Here is a 19,439-nt window from a genome sequence, read left to right as displayed (position 1 = left end):
CTGCTGGAGTGTTCTAATTAGAATGCTCCAGCAGACTCGAATAATTGAGTATGTTCTGACGCATTTAATTAGAACACGTTGGAGCAGATGTCCAGTGTGGCAGAACGCCATCACAGTATCTCCCCAAACTCTGCTATCAGGCTTATCACCTGTCTGTCAGGTTGGTTGCCCTGGTCACTGCGGTGGGCAGGCAGCCCTCCCCACATCTGTTTCATGTAACCCTGAGTTGTAACCTGAGCTGGAAACATTCCTGGGCGGGGTCGGGGATGACCTGCTCCTGTGGATGTGAGAAGCTACAGGTAGCCAAGGGGGTAACTCCACGTCTCTATGGCTTGGGCACTTACCGTATGGCAGGAGGGCCAGGGCCCACACTACCAGCTGATCAGTATTGCTTTTTAAACTGATAGGTTGGCATCAGAAACACCTGCCTGATTGGACCTGGAAGGTGAGGTCACTTGAAAGCACCAGGCATCAGCCAATGGGGGTGATTCTGGTGGGAACTTAGTCATGAGGTCACGACAGGGATATATAGGGTCCCTTTTTCCTGAAAGGGGCAGAGCCATGTTGGAGAGCCATTATTGGCAGAGCCATGTTGGAGAGAGCCATGCTGGAAAGCAGGGAGAGAACTTCTGTGTTGGAGCCCTGGGGTTCCTGGGGGAGAGAAGAAGAGCAGCTGAATGCTGCAGCCCTCTCTCTCTTGAAACTGGACACACAAGAAACTGCCTGCCTCTGAGGAAAGCAACCAGCCTCTGGATGATACTAGTGAGTAAGTTACTTGAGATCTAGCTAGATATATAGCTTGCAGTTCAGCAGTTGTGTAATCAACAGCTACTAGGCCACACTGTTTGCTCAAAAGCTTTTTTTTTTTATATTGCTCTATCCTGTATCCTACCCCAAGCCTTCCTTCTTTACAAATAAAGTTTGCCTGCGAGCATAGCATGAGAGACTTATTGGGAGAGGGACTGGGTTATGCCTTGGTGTGCCCTTGGTCTGGCTGACTAAGGGAGGCTACTATTTAGGCTTCAGGCTAAAGGAAGCACCCCAAGTTCTGGCATTGAGTTGAGCACTCTCTAGTACTACACGGCCTGTGTTTCCCAGGGGGCACAGGGGCAAGGATGGTCCAGACCCTGGGTGGTGGCAACAGTACTTCCAGGTTCACGGGTGTGTTCCAGGAAGGGGGTCGGCTGGATGTGAGGTGCCCCAGGGGAGGCACTCAGAGCTTGGTAGGTGGATGGGCACAGTGAGGTGGGTGGCTCAGCACAGGAGCACCCCCTACAGGCCTGCCACACCTGCATGTGTACAGGCACTCTGTTGTTTGGAGGCATGTACAGCAGGTCTTTTTCGACTTGCAGTCATTGGTTATGAAGCATAGCATCCACATTTCTGTTCTGTAAATGCGTGCACACATCTGTGAGAACAGTTTAATTTTTTAGTGTCAAGGATATCAATGTATATGTGTGCATTAGAAATCTGTTTGAGGAAATCCCAACTTCTAGGCATTAAGTCAGCTTCCAGCAAGTGGAAATTTCGTTTACATGGATATGTAACACATGTGGACACCAAGCTGTCTCTGAAATTATCCACTTGTTGGGATATTTACCAAGATTGTGGGGTTCAGTAATTCCTTACATTAAGCTTTTAAGGAACTGTAATTTCTGTTTATCAGGTGATATCCAGAGCCCACTCCTGAGGATACATTAGCATCTAAAGCACTGGAAATCTCTTCTGTCTTTGGACAGAAAAGATGCATAACATTCAAGCCAGTCTGTACAGTAGTTTCTTCGCTCTCCTGGTACAGCTAAAATACAAGCAATTGCAGTGTCTCCTGCTCAGAACTGAAGTCGCAACTCGTCATTCACTCCTGTGCTCTCACCACTCGGCCTTGTTTCTGTGACGGTGCTGGGGATTCAGTCTTTGGGAGCCTTGCTAGATTGCTAGCTGTCTGTGAGTAGCTGTGGTCAGGATAGTTGCTTTCCATCTGCATGTAGCAGTAAGAGAGTGATCTTCTACAGATACCAGGAGTTAACTGTATCTCTTGCCCAAAGCTTGTGCTCCATGTGGATATACACCTAAAGCGGTGGTCTTCAACCTTTTCAGACCCGAGGCATCTGGGCTAAGTACAGAGAAAACATTACTCAGTCACTTCAAGGTCTTATTGGTTTTGGCTTGTTTTCCAGGTAGCATTTGAGGTGTTAAGGTCTAGTTTGATCCATGATTATCCTTAAGATACTTCTCTCGCTCTGGGTGGTATTGATTTCGTGGAGGTAAACAAGCTGCCGGCTCCCTGTTACAAAAGAGAAATCGCTGCAGGTCCATGACAGTTAGTCCCTACTGAACCTTGTTTCCCCATCAGTGTGATCAGGTTTTTCCAGGACTTCCTGATGGGAAATTTGGAGTAATTCCTTGTGGGACCATAATAATTAAGACAGGTTTTATTTGAAATACGCACATTGTATGCAGCCAGTTATAGGCTATTGTGTTATATTTTGTGTGTGGGCTGGCTGCATATCTTACTTAAATAAGGATATTTAAATTTATGCTTTGAAACCCTATATAGCTTCAGGGGTTGGAGAGGTGCTATCCTAAGCCTGTCTAAAAGGTTGACAAAAATCTGAGGGTTTATTTGTGGAAGTCTGAAGCTAGAACAAGCCTTCTAAGTTAGGCATCATGGAAAAGACCAGTTTCCTTGTGTTACAAGACATGCTGTAGATTATTAGCTTTGAAGACATTTGAAAGCTGTAATTGTTTGTGTTTCATTTCCTTTTTAGATCTTTTCTCAGTAATCAGTGAATATAATCTATTTATATTCAGTAGAGTTGCAATGGAGCTGTGATGGTCTAGGACATATGCAAGAAGCAAGGATGGATTTTCTGGTGGATGGTTGGGAGATGTTAGAGAAGCTTTGGGGCACAGAATACCTTTACATTGTGCCCAAAAACATGTCTAATATCTTTCCCAACTATGCAGTGAGTCCAATAAAAGATATAGCCAAAAAAAACTTGCTGCTCTGTTTGTCAGATTTTCCTACTGGCTCATATGATGCTGCAGTATCTGAACTGAACATATAGCACAGAGCAATGAACGCTTGAGAGGAAATAAAGCTATTTCTGCTGGCACCCCATAACATTTCTGTTGGTTTTGCAGCTGACAGGGTTGGAGTAGCAAAAGGTTACTTTGTCACTAGGTCAGCAGAAATTTTTCTCAACTTCCTTAGAGAAAGGGACTAAGTAACTATGTTGCAAACACCTCTTGCTTACAGTTCTGTCATCTTATGGGATTTAGGTGCTGTAAGCAGATGGGTGTAAATCATTTAATTTAACTTCACCGTTACTGTTCCATTCTCCTCTTTGTCACTGCATCTTCCTTCCCCTGGGCTGTTCTCTCCTGCTATCTGATGTTAGTAGACTAAAGCTGCTGATGCATCCAAATTGCACTCCAGGTGCACACAAATAATTATGTGCAAATTTAGAGGTCATTTCTGAACCCATTTTAGTGGGGGCTGCACTAGTGCCAGCCATGGACCCCCAGATTGCAGGGCTTCATTTAGTGCAGGGCTGTCCAACTTCTAAGCAGCCGAGGGCTGCATGACCTGGGTGCTGCACTAGTGCTAGCTGTGGGCCCCCAGGTTGCAACCGCCTCCCCCACTGCTAGCACCTCTGCACAGTGTGTGCAGGCAGCCCCCCCCCCATCACTGTACTGTGTGCTCGGATGGTATCCCCCACCCTGCACCACGTGTCCCCATGTCAGCTCCTGTACTGCACCGTCGTGGGCTCCACCAATGCGGTGAGCTGCACCGCCTTTTGCGGGCTGCAGGTGGCCTGTGGGCTACCATTTGGACAGCCCTGATTTAGTCCATGAAGCAAATTCTTAACATTTTAGCCATCTTTTAAGGTTACTGTGAGCAGCAAATAGAAACAGATATTAGCCAGGGTAGTTCTTCCTGCCACTCTCACCAAGTTTTGTAATGTCTGGGACCTGTTTAAAGAAGCATCCAGATTTTGATTCAGCAGCTGCTCACACGGCACTTTTTCATGGGGATTCACCTGTGCTTTGAGACACGTAACTGAGCAGGTTGTAGAACTGGGGCCCTGTTCATTGTTTCTTCTTTGTAAAGTTTAGAGTATGAATTTTATAAACTCACACAGACAAATCATCTTTTGCCATTTCTTCCCCTCCCCCAATGAATCATGTTTCTTGAGCGACCTGAAGAAGGAAAACCCATGTCATGAGTGTCATTATAATTCACACAGTGTATTGATTACTGATTTGTACAAATTGACATGCAGTCAATTAAATGTAGGGAATGCAAATGTTTAGTCACATAAAAGCCCTGAACAGTCATTCTTGACAATTATCTGTATTTTAATAGGTTTGAAACAAAAACAGCCTTTTCTCCATGTTTATCTCCAGTCCTTGTTCATGCAAATTACAATGGACCAGATGTCACCTTCTCAGCTATAATAAATTGTCTTGGGCTGTAGCTTAAATACGGATGTTGAACACTTGTTTTCAATAGTTATTAAAAAAAAAAAAAACCAAAGAAAAGGGAAAGTAGTTTTTGACCAGAAGCATATCATTAACATGCAAAGAATGTTTGAATGAATATAGCTGATAGCAGAATTGAAATGAACCCCTTCCCTCCCGAAAATGGTGATTCATTGCACACTTGCAATTTCTTTTATTTATTCTTATTATTGCCTTTGAGACTTAGGCATCCTCAAGTCTATTAAGCTTTCAATCTTTCCTGATGTTAGAAATACCCTTTTGTACTAATATATATGAAGAGTGATGATTTAAATTTCTTACTGAGATTACAGACTGACAGAAAAGGGCAGAATATTACAAACATTGCTCATGTAATCACTTATGTAAGATGTATCCTTTTCATTGTAAAGATACATGGTAGCTTCATATTGCTTCTTGTTCAGTTGCATGCACAAAATAAGAAGGGTTTTTTTAATGCTGAAATATACTCTTGAAATACTGTTTTGTTTTGTCACTTGCCTTGTTTTAGATTTTTGAAGTAAAATATTTTGTGGATTATTCTGTACATCTATTGCCAGTCTCTTGATAAAAGAAAATCCTGAATGTATTAAACAACTACAGAATACCATCTTGTAGATGTTTAGCTTATCTTTCCTGGTGAATTTAGTATTATTTAAAGGCCTGTGTGCATGACAGTTTAAAGCAGGCTAAATGCTTTTGCGCCGCTTTAATGGTGTCGGTGTTTGCACACCTCAGCGGCATATTGCGCATTTCATTCCAGCCGCTGTAGGAAATTCGCAGTGTAATGTGACTTAAATGACTCCGTGGCTCTGCAAGAAGCCCTGCAGACAGTCTGGTAGCAGCCTGGGCAGGCAGGCTCCACCCAAGAAAAGCAGCGAGTCTGATCTTCCCTCCCCCAAGCCTGCCTGGCTGACCAGCCTGGGGGCCCAGTGCTTTCCTCCACAGCTGCAGTGCCCCCGGGAGTAAATTGGATGCTTATCTTGCTGGGATCCTATGACCCCAGCTGACTTCCTGCCCTTTGGGTAGGGGGCTGGACTCGATGATCTCTCGAGGTCCCTTCCAGCCCTGATGTCTATGAAATCTATGAAACCCAAGCTGGGTGCCTCCAGGTGGGCGCTGCCATGGCGGGTAGGGCACTGCTGCCGCGGAGAGAAGCACCAGCCCCTCTGCAGCCCAGGGACTGCTCCACCTGCTGGCAGCTCGCCCTCCCTCCCCACCGGAAAGGCAGGTGGTGTTTTTTAAAACCCGCCACTTCAGTTTAGGGCCCCCATTTTGTCTACACACGCTCTAAGAGAGGACAGGGAGTTGTGGCTATAAACAGTGTTGCTTACAAAGGAGTACTGTGGCAAGCATGAAAATGCAATACAGCTGGAGTTTTTCTTCCCTTACATTTTTGTTGTAAACACCATTCTTGATGTATAGCTGGAATCAGGTATCCTTGTTAGAGGGGTGTGGTAGGTCAGTAGTGAAAGGGCATAGGAATGGGAGCCAAGAGATAAAGCATTTCTCCCATTTCCTTTGAAGCTATGTGAGAAACTCATTCTGAATTCAGGAAGAGCTCCATACTGAACCTCTCGCTTCTTGTCCTTGCTCTGCCACTGATGTAGTTACTTACTTGAATTATTCCATCTCTCTGTGCCTGTTTCCTCCACCGATAAAATGGGGATAGTCGGATGAACTCAGCTTTTTAAAAATGCTCTAAGATCTGGGTACAAAAAGCACTGCAGAAGGGCCAAGCATTATTATTTTTCAAGTGACCTTTGGGGCCTGATGCTTTGCCAAAGGGAGGGGAAAGGAAGCCACCATTGTTGAGTCGAGTTTGAAGCAGATGGTATTTGCATACAGGATGTGTTTCTAGAGGGTCGATTTGCTACTATATTCTTTGTTTTTAATAATTTCAGACGGGCTAAACTGCGGCTATATTTGGAACAGCTAAAGCAGCTTGTGCCTCTTGGGCCAGACAGCACCAGACACACCACTTTAAGTCTGTTGAAAAGAGCTAAGATGCATATCAAGGTAAAATCATCCACCCACATTTTGTTTTCTTCAAATTTAAGATTTTGTATCTGCTGAAAAGGTACCATCTTTGATTTGTGCCCACAAAAGTATTTCCTTGAGTTACTGGATCCAAGTATTGTTTTATTTGAAGTGAGAGGTTAAAATGGACTTTGCTGTTCCAAGCCTATGAAATGGTGATTTCTTTTCAGTCTCTAATGGCTTATATTTTGTCTTACAACAATTATACATCATTCAGTAATGGCCAGTCTGATTTTTTTTAAAGGACTGGGGCAGACTGATTTGCAGCTGCGTTACTTTTAGTTAAAACAAGCTATTCAACTGAAAGTTGAAATAACTAACGGAGTGGAAAGGATTATGGCTATTAGTAACACTGTGTGCCCTGTACCTTGATGACTAGATCTTCCAGTGTTTGAAATTCATTTAAAAGAATGAAAAAGAAATTAAGGCTCTGCTTTCTGAGTGTTTTATTCGGTTTACTATTGAATATGAAAAAAATCTTTTAAAAAAATATTTTCTGGCTTTCCATCTAGTTCTATAGCCACTCCCTTGGTCCTTGTTTTTTGAAGAGTGGGGTTAACAATATATCTTCTAGGCAATATAATACTAATAATAATAAATCTGAAAAATCCAGATGGAGCCTGCTCTTGTGCAGCATCCATTCAATGCAGCCAGTGGGAGGGGAAAATAGAGTTGTTGTCAGATATTAGACACATACTTAAGCCAAACCATCCCTGTTAGTAACAAATGCACCAAGCTATCTTCTCAACTGCTATAAATTGGTGTAAGTCCTGTTCCCGCAACACACCTGTGCCTATTTATACCAGCTGGCCTCTCCGGGTATATAATTCAGATTAAAGTGAATGACCTGAACACGCTTTGTGTTTTGGCCTGCCAGTGATATTCCCTACTTAGGCCTGTGTACTATGGAATGCAGAACTAGGCTTTGTTTTTCAAAGGCCCGCTCTACACATTACATGTATTACACAATTAACTGGTTAATTGTGCAGTTAATTTAGACCAGCTCCATGTGCTGCTGCAGTTGGGAGTCCTGCAGCTGACTGGGGGAGGGGTGGGGGGGGGCAGCCATGTGACCTGGCTACTTGCCAGTGCAGGGGAAACCCAGGTTCCCCCTGCACTGGCAATAATGTGTGATTGGATCTCATGTTGGATCCCACAGTCATGCTTCCTGCCATGAATGTGTGGCATGGCAAGAGGCATGATTATGTGGATTGTGCATCAGGTGCTATCATACCTGGATGCCTAAAGGGGCGCAAAGTGACACATTTGTGAGGTGAGCCCTTGACTCTCATTCAGGCCAGTAACAAAGCTAGGGATCGACTGCCTTTTTCTGTTCTGCTCCCTGATCAGTCTGGACCTGCTGGTTACTGGTGGTCCAAAACCCTAGAGGTTATTTTTTTTTTAAAGATGTAGCTTGAGCGTCCTGTTACTGAACTGTTTCTCTCCAGCAGGACTAGAAGCATTTCAGATTGCCGGCACTCTGAAGACAGAGTGCTACTCTAGCTGCATTGTCAGATCACACCTGTGCCTGCCTTAACTATTTCTAAGGCAGAAGAGTCATCTCAGCTGAAACTGACCCTGTCACCTCCCTCCCCCAGACTCAAACTTGTGCTGAAGAACTAGACAGAGTCTCTAGACCAGTGGTTCCCAACCTTTTTTTTCCACAACCCACTGCTGGGAGTGAAGTGCAGTGGAGGTGGTGGCCCAGCAGCGAGGGCAGGGGCAGGAGAGCTCCTGGCATGGGGCGTGCCTCATCTTTTATGTGCAGCACTGTCGGCATTGCCCCCACAACCCTCATTTGGGTCATGACCTGGGGCTGGAACTGCTGCTGTAGACTTTGCGTGCGAATGAAGAGTTAAAGGTCAAAATATTTTTAGAGGCTGAGTATTAGGTAGAAAAATAACAGCTGGCGAATAGAGAATAAGTAAATCTAATCAGCTGGGCTTGATTGGTTGGATAAATCAATAGGTGTGTGTGGGCTGACTTCTCTTCCTGTTGGAACTTGCTGCATCTCTGGCCAATACAAATGCAAATAGTGCCTGCTCTTGGCAAGCCTTAATATGCAGCTACTACAGCTAGTTCACGTAAATGCCTAAGCTCAGTAAAGCCGATCACTCCTTCCTTCAAAAGGTAAATGCATCAATTTTATGGTAGCAGCACTGAAGCAGCAGGATCTTGGAATCACTGGGCATATCTACATGAGATACTTTACTGTGCGGTAGACCAATTTACTGTTCAATGAGTGTCACCATCTACATGGGCAGATGCTTACTGAACAGTAAATTGGTCTACTCTGCAGTTAATATTCTGCCTGCATATGCAGGTAGCAAATTAGCTGTGGAGTAATTACTGCGCATTAACGCATGAGTAGATGGCTGACCAGGAGCAAATTTGCTCCAGGCCAGCTGGGCAGCAGGGGGCGAGAGATTGCTTCCTGCCCCAGGAGCTGCCTGCTGCCGGAGCGGGCTCTAAGCTTGCAGCCTGCCCGGGACAATGTCCCCCTGCCCCAGCAGCAAGCAGCTCCTGGCCCTGAGCAGGGTGGGAGCAGCCCTCTCTGGGTTGCTCCCATTGCAAGCAGATCTGCTCCCAAGAAGGAGCACATGTAGACATGCTCCCCAGGAGGCTTACTGCACAGTATTTTTACTGTTCAGTAAGCCTACTTTGAGTTAATTGCATGTGTAGACACACTCATTCAATTCTGGTTTGCTGTTTACTTGTGCGCAACAGTCTCCTTTAAAAAAAATCAGGCTGTGGTATATTCAACAGCCATGATTATTCCTGATACATTTCTTGAAGTCTGTAAGTCATGTAAGTGCAGTTAAATGGGGGAATTTGGCTTTGCTTAGTGCTAGTTCCTGTAGTATTCTAGATGAACTAGCCAACAGAATGACTGTTTTTTGACAGTGGACCTGATCCTCAAGGAAGCTGTAGCTTTCAAGTGTACATATGAAACGTTTTGCTTTGTGCATCTTCTTTTGTTGTTGTGTCCATAAATGACTGTGCCCTACATATTTAACGAGAAAATGGCTCTTTACATGGTTCAGGAGAGTTACAGTACAATACAGGACCCCACACATGGTAGCCACATAAATATATAATTGTGGTAGGTTGAAGCAGTCTAAATTATTCAGTTAACCATTCAATTATTCAATTAACCATAATTACTCAATTACCCCATTTGTTTGGTGTAAAGTAACTGGGAAATTTCCATGAGACACTATGGTAAGAAGAGAGGCAGGACCCCTGCACGTAGTAATTGCATTAGTACAGAGTTGTAAGATTACTGCACATTGTTAGACAAGGACTTCAGCATGTGGTGTATATCTGCAGAGGTGGTACATTTTCAGTGACATTAACAGTCTTTGCAGGAGTCTGCAATATAGGGTGAGGGTCTTTTTCAGTCTGCCCTTCCACTCTGGTTTCTGGCAGGTGGTCTCAGCTGGCTCTTTTCATATTGACAGTGGCCATTGATCTGCTTAATATAGATGTCCCATAACCATTGGATGGTGTCAGATGTTATATTAACATGTTTATGAAAAACAGAGTATTTGAAATAAGTTGCTTTTTTTTTAAAATTGGTCCATGTTTCTGGCTTCATTTGTTGTTTATTTTCTCCCCCTAAGAAATTGGAAGAGCAGGACCGAAAAGCTCTAAATATCAAAGAACAGCTACAGCGGGAACACCGCTACCTCAAACGCAGATTGGAACAGCTCTCCATGCAGGGCATGGAACGCATCCGCACTGACAGCATGGGATCAACAATATCCACTGATTCGGAACAAGGTAATCCAGTAAGAGGTGCCCCTGGCTTCAGGAGCAGTTGGGCTGAGTTTTTGCTGTCCTTGGTCAAATGAAATGGCGTTGTCTTTGAAGTCGAAGGAATCAATCAAATAATGAGGCATCATTTCATGCAAGTAATGCGCAGTCTGGTCCTTGGGATTAGTGATAAATCAGTAATAGGTTAAGTATTAAAAAAGAAATGTACTGCGACGTGATAGATCATTGTAAGGTCCAGTTAAATTATTAGGAAATATACTACAAAATATATCATTGACTGCATCACATTTTTCCAGTTGATGTAGTCTATGGCTTTTAAAGCACACGTAAGGTCCTTACTGCTATAAATCATTGTGCAGTTATTAAAATCAATGGACCTACCCTGGTTTTCACCCTCTGAGAATCTGGCTCAGGATCCTAGTAGCTCATTCATCAGTTTCTACAAGGCAGCGCATGGGGCTGTGTAACCACCAGAGCATGAACCACACAGCAGTGTGAGAGCTATGGGAGGAGCAAGTCTCTTGCTTTGTGAGTAATAACATATGTTCCTCTCTGCCCTGATTTTAACAATAAAATGTAGGCCTTCTCATTTTCTGACTGCTGATTTCACACTCTCGTTAATGGAAATGATACAACTGTAGCAAGAGAATGATAGCCTGTAATAGATATATAACTGTGTATTGGTGGTTCTGCCATATTTTTTGACTGTCAGAATATAAATGAAAAATATAAACAGTGCTCATTTTCTTAAGAGGCACTTGTATCCTTTTTGCAGACAATTTCCAGTCTATCTAGCAGTGAGTTAAGGATGGCCAGTCATATATAGTTTTGTTTCCTGTTCTTATGAGCTCAAATCACAATTTAAACACATAGTTCCATTAAATAACTACCAGCATTAACTTGGACCCAATCCTGCCACTTTTAAAGGCAGTAGTAGTTTTACCATTGACTTTGCTGGGAGCAAGATTGAGCCCTTGATACCAGAATCTAATATATGTAATCATGAAGATTAGCTGACCAGGTGACCCCATGGAAAAGAACAGGATGGTTATGAAAGAACGTGCTGCTCCTTGTGAGCAGGAATATCAGAATCTGGCTCTTTCCTGAGAGAGTTTTTTTGTATTTGTCAGCAAGGCTGTTGGTGCTGCTTGTTTCAGGTTGGTTCTCGAGGTATAAAGAGAAATTTTCAAAAAAGTTTTCTATTGAAAAATAGCCTTTTCCTAAATCAGAAACTCACGTTATTTCATTTCTTTTCTGAGGACCTTAGAAGACTAAACATTATGTAATTTCGTTTATGCTTTTTCCTCCTTTCCTCCCATCTCGCTTTCCCCTGTCATAATGGCAGAAGGAAAGAAGGAAAAGGGGGAGGGAAAGACAAAGAAATCATGAACCGTTTTACTGAACCAAAAAGCGTTATAGTCTTGAAATTTGTGGGATGAATAATTGCTATATATAAAATATAGAAATTATAAATATATAAAATATAATTGCTATATCGAAATAATAGTTTTTTTTAAAGGCCAGTTTGGAGTTTTGTATTACTTTTGACAGGATTTTTTATTTTAAATTGAGCTATACGTGTCTAGAGTTCTTTCTGTGATGGATTGGTAAAGTGGGCTTATATCTTCTGTTTTAATCAGATATTTTTTACGTAAAGGATTATTCAGACCTGAAAACGCTTGACAATTCTGTGTAGGATGATGCATATTATTAAAAGTCTGGGCTGCATGGTTCAAATCATTAGTTAAGCGACAAAGAGCTTTTCAGCTCTCATCACCAGTTTGTATCCACTCTGAGTTTTAATGGTTTGAAACCTTACCATTTGATGGCTTTCCAGTGGCCAGTGAGAAATGAGCTATTGGTCTCATTCCAACTCTTAGTGGACTCATGGCTGTACCACAGTTACCACTAACTAGCACTTCTGCTAAAGTGTCAGTGAAGACTGCTGGTATTGAAATGTCATGGGAATTAAGCCCGTGTTTTAGTCTTCACCCTGGTATCTGGAGATCAGGCTTTAGACACAAATCTAGGTGTGAGAGAACCTTTACTGATATCACGCTGTAATTGTGTTCTGTGGATAAAAATGAGATTTTAATTCCCAGGGGTGTCAATCTCATGTCTTTCTCAGGAATTCACTGAATTTTTTTGAGAAATATATATATTTTTTTAAAGGGAAATGAAATGCAGTTTGAACCGTACGCTAGTACGTTAGTCTTAACTTACACCTGCAGCATTGACCCAAGGTAACACTGCATTTCTGAAAATGTTGCCTTTTTGTGTTTTGTTTAGAAGTAGACATTGAAGGAATGGAATTTACACCTGGTGAAATGGACAGTATTGGGAGTGCCAGCGATGCTGAAGACCACTACAGTTTGCAAAGCGGTTCAAGCGATGGTGGCTATACACATTCCCGCAGACTTAATGCCAGGCTCTCCTAGTGCCTGAGTTACCAGCTCAACTCAGGACCATCTAACTGAAGCACTTATAAGAAAATTCCAGAGGTGTCAACTGCCACTTTTCCGGGAAACCCCAACCACAGTACTCTGAAATGGAGGTTTCTTACCCACGGTTCCCTGCACTGTAACCACAATATTAGATATTGTAAATCATGGTTTTGTTGCAGAGAACTGTGGCTAGGTACAGTTGTGACTTAAAGCTAGCTTGATGTAGCCATACTGCAAATTTAAAGAAAAAAAAATCATATCATTCCATTCAAGAAGTATGAAATTCAAACGATTGGAAGCAAATGACGAGATAAGGAGGTTTAAGACAATTATTTTGTGGAGACCATTTTCAGATGTCAAAAAAAAATGGAAACTATCACATGTTAGTGATTCAAAGCTACAAAAATTCGACTGCTTTTTTCTGGTTTTTTTCATAAAGAAATTATGAATGCTTCATAGCAGCTTGTAGACTATATAAATTCTTTTAAACAGCTGTGTTTTGAGAGATTTAGATGGAAAAATCTTCAAATCTCAGATGATCTTTTGAAGAAGGTCATTGACAAGTCACTACTGTACTTCAAAACAGGGAAAAAAGCCAGCTCCAACAATGACTTCATGTGGGATGAACTCAACTTTCTTTTGCTTTATGTGTTTGACATCCAACCAGCAGCAAACCATTCTCTCCATTTTAGCAGGGCTACTAGAAGTCAAAGTGGCAGTTCTGACCTGTTATCATGGAATGGATGACATGTCAGTGTTTCGTTTCGTTTTGTTCATTTGACAAATTACAGAGTGCAACTGATTCAGATTTTGATAGTTAATCTTCCCTGCAAGGAAATAAAATTACTGTTTGCTTGTATTTTTTTTTCCTATTTACAGCTGCCAATACATTTTTATGGAAGGCATGGCTTACAATTACAGTATTCAGCTAGAGGATAATTAATCATTTTTTCTTTTTTCTTCTTTTTTTTTTTTTTTGCTCACTATAATTGCATTTTCTATTCTTTAAAAAATGCAAAAAAGTAAAATGTATGCTGTAAAACAGCAAAGTTTATTTAGTACTCATCAAGCTGTTCAGAACATATTTACCCAAATTGTAGCAATACTATGGAGCTGTATTCTAATACAACTTCAGCTTAGTGAAGTCATTAGAGCTTGGCTTGCTGGGTAAGAAAAAATGGACCAGTCTTTACATTATCTGTTTAAAGAAGGTCTTTTAAAAAAAAGAAAAAAAAAGATTAAAAAAAAGAAAAAAGCTATAAACACTTTTAGAGAAGTGATTTTAGCAAGTGTAGTCTATATTTCCTGTAAGAGATTTTGTATTATATTTTCCTAAATGTTCTCATTTACTTGTATAGGGAGGGGAATGGTACAGACCCAGACCAGAGTCTCAGGGACTCTTCACCTTCGTTATATTGTGCCTTGGTGACCATTTATGTATGCCTCTCCTTTTCATTGTTTAAAGGACAACTCAGCTTTCTTTAAGGACCTCTATTTGAATGATCTTGTTACAAATGAAGGACTGGGAGGTGTATTTGTGTCTTAATCCTCTTGCATCCAGTTCTGTGAGGTTTTAAGTGAAATTATGAAATTAGATTTTGGTGAGAGGGTTCATGATCTTTCCACAGGCCCTCCTTGATTCTTCAGCACCCAGCTCTCTGTTTTGTTACCTTACAAAGTCAGGGTCTCTGTGAGACCAGCATTAAATGGCTATGGAAATACAACCGTACTGTATAATGCTAGAAGATGTCTACCTGTGGTGCCATTTTTAGCATTCAGATATAAAAACCTCATGACGTACTGACCATAGTGATCAAAACAAAGATTTGGTTGTTCTTTTAACATTTGACATATGTGTCCTCCCTTTGGCTCTTACAACACAGAGTAGAAATATGAATACATTTGTGGCAGCTTACAATCCTTGTTTGCACTCTTGCTTACTGTTTGGAACTTGCCAACAAGGAAATGAAATACATTTAAGTTACATAACCTAATGTATGGCTACCCCTATGTCGGCTCTGGGGCAGAGCCTAAGGTTATAAACTCTGGCAGCTGAAAAAGAAAACATTTATCCTTTTCTGTGATGCAGGTTTTGGTATTATGTTATACACACCTTGCATATTACTAAAATCCTCATTGTTGGGGAAAGCACACAGCAATATACTCATTGTGTGTAGCTGACAAGCAGCAGAAACTACTAGCTCCTTTGGTGCATATGTAACTAATTTCCAAATCATGGAAAAATTAAGAGTTTACTTTAACATATGACTGTTAACAGGAAAAAAGGCTAGTAACATTGTTGCTGTTCATTTATTCTATAATGAACACATTCATGAATTGTAAAGTGTTTCTTTTTGTGACAAGCAGCTCTTGCACAGAACCTCCTAATAAAAAAAATTGAAACTCATAGAAGGAGAGTAGAGATTTTAAATTGAACACTGTTGTTGATCTGGAATTCTCCTTTGAAAGATGAATGTGCTAACTTAATGAGTTCTTCCACACTGGGTATCCATGGCTTTGTAGATCCTATATTTTCAATAAAAATTACTCCAATAATCTGAGTAGAAATGAAAAGGGTTTATTTGTTTTTACTTTTAGTTATTACTATGGTAACCATTATCAAGACCAAGAAAAACGGTATTTTTCTCATTGAATGTTTGTCTTAAAACCTGATTGACTATGACAACTGTCAGACATAGAACCCATTTCTGCTAGTCCCTCCTAACCAAGGAAGTCTCCCTCAAGGCAATGGCACAGTTGTTTTAAGTATTACTTGCTTGAGTAAGAAATAGGTAGGATCAGGCCACTAGTCCAAGTGGTATAAAGTGCTAAATGCCATATGCTGCTTCTACTAACTTCAGTGTGAAAAATTGGGGTCTTAATATTCCATTTCAAAACATTATTCATTGTCCCATTCAGCAGCCAGTGCAGTGTTGTTAATTATATCGCTTTGTTGCTTAGCTACTAGGGATGAATTTAGTTTTCTGGTTTTTCATTCATTTTAAAGGTGGATCTTTGTCACTGCGTGTGCGTAGTTGTTAGTGCTGTGGTGCAAACGTTACTGCAAAACAACCTGATTGAATAATCACTTTCTCGGAGTAACTGCAACTGAACTTTCATTTTGTGTAATGGCTGTTTTTAAATTAGAAAATGTAACTTTTTTGTCAGTTACTTTTAAACTTTTTTCTTTCTGCAGTTAAGAAACATGAAAGGGTTTGAGGTGTACAAGAATGCAGGGCTGGTTCTCCCCTTTCTGGGAGAGAACCGTGGAGAGAGGGAGTTGCCATGAAGCTCTCCTTGCAGAGGTTTGATCTCTCTTACGGAGCAATGGTGGAGTTCTGCCATTGGAACTTGCAGGTCCCAGTAAGACCTGTGTCTCCACTGGTTTTGTGACTTTCTCCCTCCAGTTCAGTCATGTACTCCGAGGACTTCATCAGCTACAGCCTCAGTGAAGCCACAGAAGAGTCAAAGCGGCTCTAAGTTGCATTTATTTTTTTCTACAGAATCCCCCACAAAAATTGTGGGGGGAAGATGCACATTCCCTTGTTCCCATTCTCCCCCTCTTTGGCGATGCTTCTGCAAACACATGGAAGACTTACTCTTTCATCTTCCCTTTTTTAGGAAGTACTGTCAGTAAGGTGAGCTCCTTTACATGCGCAATCCCATTCAAGAACTGGCCCCTATTATTTCCCTGTGTAAAAATCAAGCTGATTGCGGTGCCAGTTTTGCTAGAGCGCAGGAATGGACCAAAAAAATAACAACACTACAAAGTTACATCTGGCATTTGCAGACAGGCTTCAACCTAATGTCTTAATTCTTTATTTTAAGGTTTTTATTCAGGGCTTTCCAAACTGATCAAATAAAGAAAAGACCCCCTGGCTAGTGGGTATTGGAGCAGACGTAGCAGTTACAACTTACATTGGTTTGCCAACAGCTAGTGTAGAACAATCCAAATAGTACAAATAAAAATGATTTGAACTGATAAAGCATTTACAATTTTTCAATTCTCTTCTCACCAATTCTCTCCTAGCAACACAATGTATTTTGGCATATGACATTAAAATACCAAACTAATGAGATGTGGAAGTTCAAAACATCATAAAGAGATTCTGTGCATATGAGTTTAGCCTACAAGTGTGTGCTCGTGCCCCATACCAAAGCTGTGGAATCTATTGGCCAGCTCTTTTCTAAGGGTTTAGAACAGTGTACATGGGTGCAAAGGGTTATCATTTGACTTTTCTAGCAAGTTAATTTGATTATTAATTAGTTTTATCAGGTTTTTTCCCCTCAAAGGTCATTTCTATAAGCAAATTAAAATCATTTACATTTTTTAAATCCTGCCAGCAGTCTTTGAGCAAAAATATTAAATATCATACATTTTTGTATGAATATGTAAATAAGGTAATGCCTGAAAATCAAACTTCAGAATTCTTCTTCATTAGAAGGCCATTGTTCCATGTGTTACAAAAATACAAATAATAAAGATGAATGTGTCTAAATATTTAATTAATGAATCATGCACTATCCAAAGTTGGGTGAAAAGACTATTGAGCCATTAGGTTTCTGGGTTGTTGTTTTTTTTTAAGGAGCACTACATCACTGTAAAACAAATGGGGCAGATTCATTGGAGTTGAATTGTGTTCCACTGACAAAGAACATGAGTCAGCATGTTTAGTGAATAAAAGGCAATATTCCTATCTGATCGCTGCAAAAGAAACATCTAATGAAGGTGTATTATGTAACTATTAAAAAGAAAGTGATCTTTAAGCCTATGCGTACATTCACGTACATCCACGTACTAATAAGGACTATTAAAAACCATTTAATCATTGTGGCTGCCAATTTTAGAAATGAATCCAAGCAAAGACTCCTGGTAACCCAAGTACACCTGTAGTATAGCCTGGTAGCAAACCACAGTGAAGGCAGACTAACTTCAAGACTTCCTCTTTTCACTTTGCATGAGTAATAGAAATGTAAATGTGGTTTCACACAATGTATGTGGTTTAAAGGGTCTGTGCAATAGGAATTCTTAATTGGCAATACTTGGCCAAACATGAAATATGTGAAAGAGGCACTTCTGCTGAGGAGGATGCTTTACTGGTTGAATTCTAGGGGCGTATTCGTATGTTCTGTGCCAGAGCCATTGGAATATACATCCAAAAAGGAGCGCTTCATAGCCTGTAAGATGTATGATACTGTAAAGTTCCATTTGTAAACACGTACATGGTGCTTGCTACATTCTGTAGCACACACTGAAAGTATTGTGTTGTATCATTTTTTCATTGTAATATAAATACAATTTTTATACCTCAGATATTTGTGGTGGTTTTTAGTTTTGATTATTTTTCTTCTTTTATCATTTACTCTGTGTGTGTGTGTGTGTGTGTGTGTTTGCGCCCGGTGCGTGCGCACGTGTGCGCATGTATGTACTTTTCATTCCTTTTGCAATCCATTTCACACAGGGTTAATAAGTATTAATAAAGAGCTTGTTAAATGTTCTGCTCAATAAAAGACCCCTTCAAGTCGTCATGGTACTGTATATAATTAAGTTAGAGTTGCCACTTGAATTACAGTTCTGTTAAATGTATTGGCCAAAGTTTAACCCCAGTGTAATTCCACAGTAGTCAGTAGCATTATAGCAGCAGTAGGAATCAATTGGGCTTGTTATTTTCAAAGTTTGTGCCAAACCTTGGTTTGGTTTTGCAAAAATATTCCATTGATATGCAAATTATTGGGTAGTTCTACACGTCCATTTGAAAAAGAAAAAACATAGTATGAAATGCGAATCAAAATACATTGTTTTGTGTTCTGAATATTACCATACAACTTCACAAAATTACTCCAGTTGCACACGAGGTAGAATCAAAATGAGAAGTTGGGATACAGCATTTTTACTAAATGTATTTTGCTAAACTGCATACAAAACTCATATTGAAGTGGCAGATACCCTGATGAGAACTGAGAACTTTGTTCTGTTAATGTGTGCGTGTGCAGGGGAGGAGAGAAGGGGAGGGACAACTTAGCTTTCAGAAAGCACATTGGTGTTATCATTTTACACTGAATCAATATTGCATGATATCTCAATGTCTTCATTTCACAGTGAAAAGCGATTCAAATAAAAGCATCTCAATATACACGGGTCTGTGAACCATTCTGTGCAAAACTACACAAATTAAGTTTTAACATGTAATGAATTGCAAGTAGTTTGTCAAATTGCCATAGCTTAGCCCAAATCCATTAATTAACCTACAACATGCCAATCTCACACTTGCACATTATACTTGCAGTAGAGCTTTGAAAATAGCAGTCTTGTACAATGGTAGAAATTACAATTTAGTAATTTCATTGATTACTAAATTTAATTGATTACTGTAAGTGGAGCCTTCTAATAAAAAGGATTTGATACTTTTTTTATTTTGACCTCCAAGTGTTCTGAAGCAACACAAAGTGTGAATCCTTATTGTAAGTCAAAGCTGGTATCAGAGCTAGGAAGGATCATGTGTCAATACCTTTGTAAACAGCATATAGGCTGCATTTAAAAGAGCCACAGGGGGTAGATTTATCCCACAAAATCCTACCTATTCTCTTATTTTAGAATTGGCAGCTTGGAGTACTTTTATTGCAGTTTCTCAGGTTTTTGTTCCTAGGGCCCATATACTATCCACAGCTTCATTA

At 40.7% G+C, this 19,439-nt stretch overlaps 1 protein-coding gene across 3 annotated transcripts in view; it reads left to right on the top strand.

The window, feature by feature from the left end:
* Positions 1-18,076, top strand: part of MXD4 (MAX dimerization protein 4) — a 53,239-nt gene extending 35,163 nt beyond the window's left edge. For all 3 annotated transcript variants that reach the window (XM_090035429.1, XM_090035428.1, XM_090035430.1), the window contains 3 exons: positions 6,408-6,522; positions 10,167-10,326; positions 12,610-18,076. In XM_090035429.1, the coding sequence (XP_089891555.1) occupies positions 6,408-6,522; positions 10,167-10,326; positions 12,610-12,758 (424 nt within the window). In that variant the 3' untranslated portion in view covers positions 12,759-18,076. The remainder of the gene's footprint in view (positions 1-6,407; positions 6,523-10,166; positions 10,327-12,609) is intronic.
* The last annotated feature ends 1,363 nt before the right edge of the window (positions 18,077-19,439 follow it).

Source organism: Crocodylus siamensis, chromosome 2 (genome assembly GCF_052110815.1).
Source record: "Crocodylus siamensis isolate JL-2025a chromosome 2, ASM5211081v1, whole genome shotgun sequence".
Taxonomy (NCBI): Eukaryota; Metazoa; Chordata; order Crocodylia; family Crocodylidae; genus Crocodylus; species Crocodylus siamensis.
Note: the sequence above shows the minus strand (reverse complement) of the source record. Positions and strands in the feature narration are given on the sequence as shown.